This window comes from Mandrillus leucophaeus, unplaced genomic scaffold, assembly GCF_000951045.1.
Source record: "Mandrillus leucophaeus isolate KB7577 unplaced genomic scaffold, Mleu.le_1.0 Scaffold151, whole genome shotgun sequence".
Taxonomy (NCBI): domain Eukaryota; kingdom Metazoa; phylum Chordata; class Mammalia; order Primates; family Cercopithecidae; genus Mandrillus; species Mandrillus leucophaeus.
In genome coordinates this window covers 1,261,023-1,263,775 of record NW_012101488.1, presented here as the reverse complement: position 1 = coordinate 1,263,775, position 2,753 = coordinate 1,261,023, and the positions used below count along the sequence as shown (strand labels likewise).

The following is a 2,753-nucleotide window of genomic DNA, read 5'->3' as shown; positions in this document are numbered from 1 at the left end:
AAAAAAAAGAAATGACCAAGAAGCATCAGTTTGTATTTCTGTGTCCACATATAATTATATGGGGAGGAGTAAAATTAATGGGACTTGTTAGATGGTTAACTTGGGTTTTCTAGAGGGAGAAGAAGGGAGATAAGCATGGAAGAAAAGAGGGCACTAAAAATTTGAGGCCTAGCATGGTGGCTCACTTCTGTAATCCCAGCACTTTGGGAGGCCAAGGTGGGTGGACCACGAGGTCAGGAGTTCGAGACCAGCCTGACCAACATGGTGAAACCCCGTCTCTACTAAAAATACAAAAATTAGCCGGGAATTGTGGCACATTCCTGTAATCCCAGCTACTCAGGAGGCTGAGGCAGGAGAATCACTTGATCCAGGGAGGCGGAGGTTGCAGTGAGTGGAGATTGTGCCACTGCACTCCAGCCTGGGCAACAGAAGAAGAAAAAAACTTTTGCAAATCGGGCTGGGTGCTGTGCCTCACACCTATAATCCCAGCATTTTGGAAGGCTGATGCGAGAGGATAACTTGAGGCCAGGAGTTCGAGACCAGCCTAGACAACACAGCGAGACCCCCACCTCTAAAAACAGAAACAAGGCCAGGTGCAGTGACTCATGACTGTAACCCCAGAACTTTGGGAGGCCGAGGCAGGCGGATCACGAAGTCAGGAGATCGAGACCATCCTGGCTAACATGGTGAAACCCCATCTCTACTAAAAATACAAAAAAATTAGCGAGGTGTGGTGGCAGGCGCCTGTAGTCCCAGCGACTCAGGAGGCTGAGGCAGGAGAATGGCATGAACCCGGGAGGTGGAGCTTGCAGTGAGCCAAGATAGCACCACTGCACTCCAGCGTGGGTGACAGAGCAATACTCCGTCTCAAAAATAAATAAACAAAATAAAAACAGAAGCAAAAAAAAAAAAATTAGCTGAGTAGTGGTGCATGCCTGCAGTCCCAGCTACTGAGGAGGCTGAGGTGGGAGGATCACTTGAGCCCAGGAGGTCGAAACTGCAGGGAGCTATGATGGCACCACTGCCCTCCAGCCTGGGTGACAGAGTGAGACCCTGTCTCTCAAAAAAAAAACAAAAAAACACGGAAATCAGGTTATGCTCAAACAGGTGTGTCAAGGAGTCATTTTTCAGCTGTAGGACAGGGAGAGGGAGGTGAGGAGATCAGCCAGGTTAGGAACAAGCCCTGATACTCCCCACCCCTCCACAGTGGCGGACTTGCTGTACTGGAAGGACACGAGGACGTCAGGAGTGGTCTTCACAGGCCTCATGGTCTCCCTCCTCTGCCTCCTGCACTTTAGCATCGTGTCCGTGGCCGCGCACGTGGCTCTGTTGCTGCTCTGCGGCACCATCTCTCTCAGGGTTTACCGCAAAGTGCTGCAGGCCGTGCACCGGGGGGACGGAGCCAACCCTTTCCAGTGAGAACCCCTGGCCCCTGACCTGAGCCCCTGTCGTGACCCTAAAGCATGACCCATGACCTCAAATGAGGCACTTACTCCCACCCAGACCCCGACTCATCTTGATTGTTTTTCATCCCGATCCTCTCACCTACCCTCCAGTCCTCATCTCCAATCCTAACCTGGTACCCTTCATCCTCGATCCCTGACCCTGACCCTGACCCCAGCCCTCTACACGTGGTTCCTTGGGGCTGCCCCTCAGTCCTAACTCTGGTCTTCTCCCGGCCGCCATTCCTCGCCCTTGTTTCAGCTGCGCCTGCACCAGTCTGAGCTGGTCACCCATTGATCTGCCCCACATTCCTTTGTCCCCGCAGGGCCTACCTGGATGTGGACCTCACCCTGACTCGGGAGCAGACGGAACGTTTGTCCCAGCAGATCGCCTCCCGCGTGGTCTCGGCGGCCACGCAGCTGCGGCATTTCTTCCTGGTAGAAGACCTCGTGGATTCCCTCAAGGTGGCCTGGAGCTCTCAGCCCCTCCTGGGTTCCCCTCTCACCTCTGCACAGCTACCGGGTGGGAGGGTGACTGTCAGGTAAACTCACAGGTGGGAGGGAACTCCGGGTGGGCTCTGCTGACCCTGACCTTCGCCCCCAGCTGGCCCTCCTCTTCTACATCTTGACCTTCGTGGGTGCCATCTTCAATGGTTTGACGCTTCTCATTCTGGGTGAGCTGGGAAGACTGTGAGGGGCAAGGTGGGGACTTGGAGTCTGGTGGGGGACAGGGCTCCAGATGGAACTGTTCATCTCTTGGGAACACCCTGACGCCCCCCGTCTCTGTACCCACAGGAGTGATCGGTCTATTCACCATCCCCCTGCTGTACCGGCAGCACCAGGTGAGTGTGACACCCTCAGCTGTCAGCACCCCAGCTGAACATGGGGGGACTGACCATCTCCTTCCAGAACCAGGGTCCCATTGACAGATGTCCCAGCCAGACACAGGTGTCCTGGCTGTGGCACCTTCTAGATATAGCCAGAGTCTAACTAACATGTCTTATCAGCATCAGCCAGGGACAGGCTTTTGGTTGGTTGGTTTGTTTGTTTTTGTTTTGTTTTGGATTTTTTTGAGACAGAGTCCTGCTCTGCTGCCCAGGCTGGAGTGCAGTGGTGTGATCTTGGCTCACTGCAACCTCCGCTTCCTGAGCTCAAGTGAGTCTCCTGCCTCAACCTCTGAGTAGCTGGGATTACAGGCATACGGCCACCATGCCTGGCTAATTTTTGTATAAGCAGAGACAGAGTTTTGCCATGTTGGCCTGGCTGGTCTCAAACTCCTGACCTCAAGTGATCTGCCCGCCTCGGCCTCCC

The 2,753-nt window shown here is 54.3% G+C and overlaps 1 protein-coding gene across 2 annotated transcripts in view; it reads left to right on the top strand.

The window, feature by feature from the left end:
• The window catches only part of RTN2 (reticulon 2), a 13,374-nt gene that overhangs the window by 7,551 nt on the left and 3,070 nt on the right, over window positions 1-2,753 (top strand). For both annotated transcript variants that reach the window (XM_011975108.1, XM_011975106.1), the window contains 4 exons: window positions 1,208-1,415; window positions 1,769-1,907; window positions 2,047-2,116; window positions 2,238-2,284. In XM_011975108.1, coding sequence (XP_011830498.1) covers window positions 1,208-1,415; window positions 1,769-1,907; window positions 2,047-2,116; window positions 2,238-2,284 — 464 coding nt within the window. The remainder of the gene's footprint in view (window positions 1-1,207; window positions 1,416-1,768; window positions 1,908-2,046; window positions 2,117-2,237; window positions 2,285-2,753) is intronic.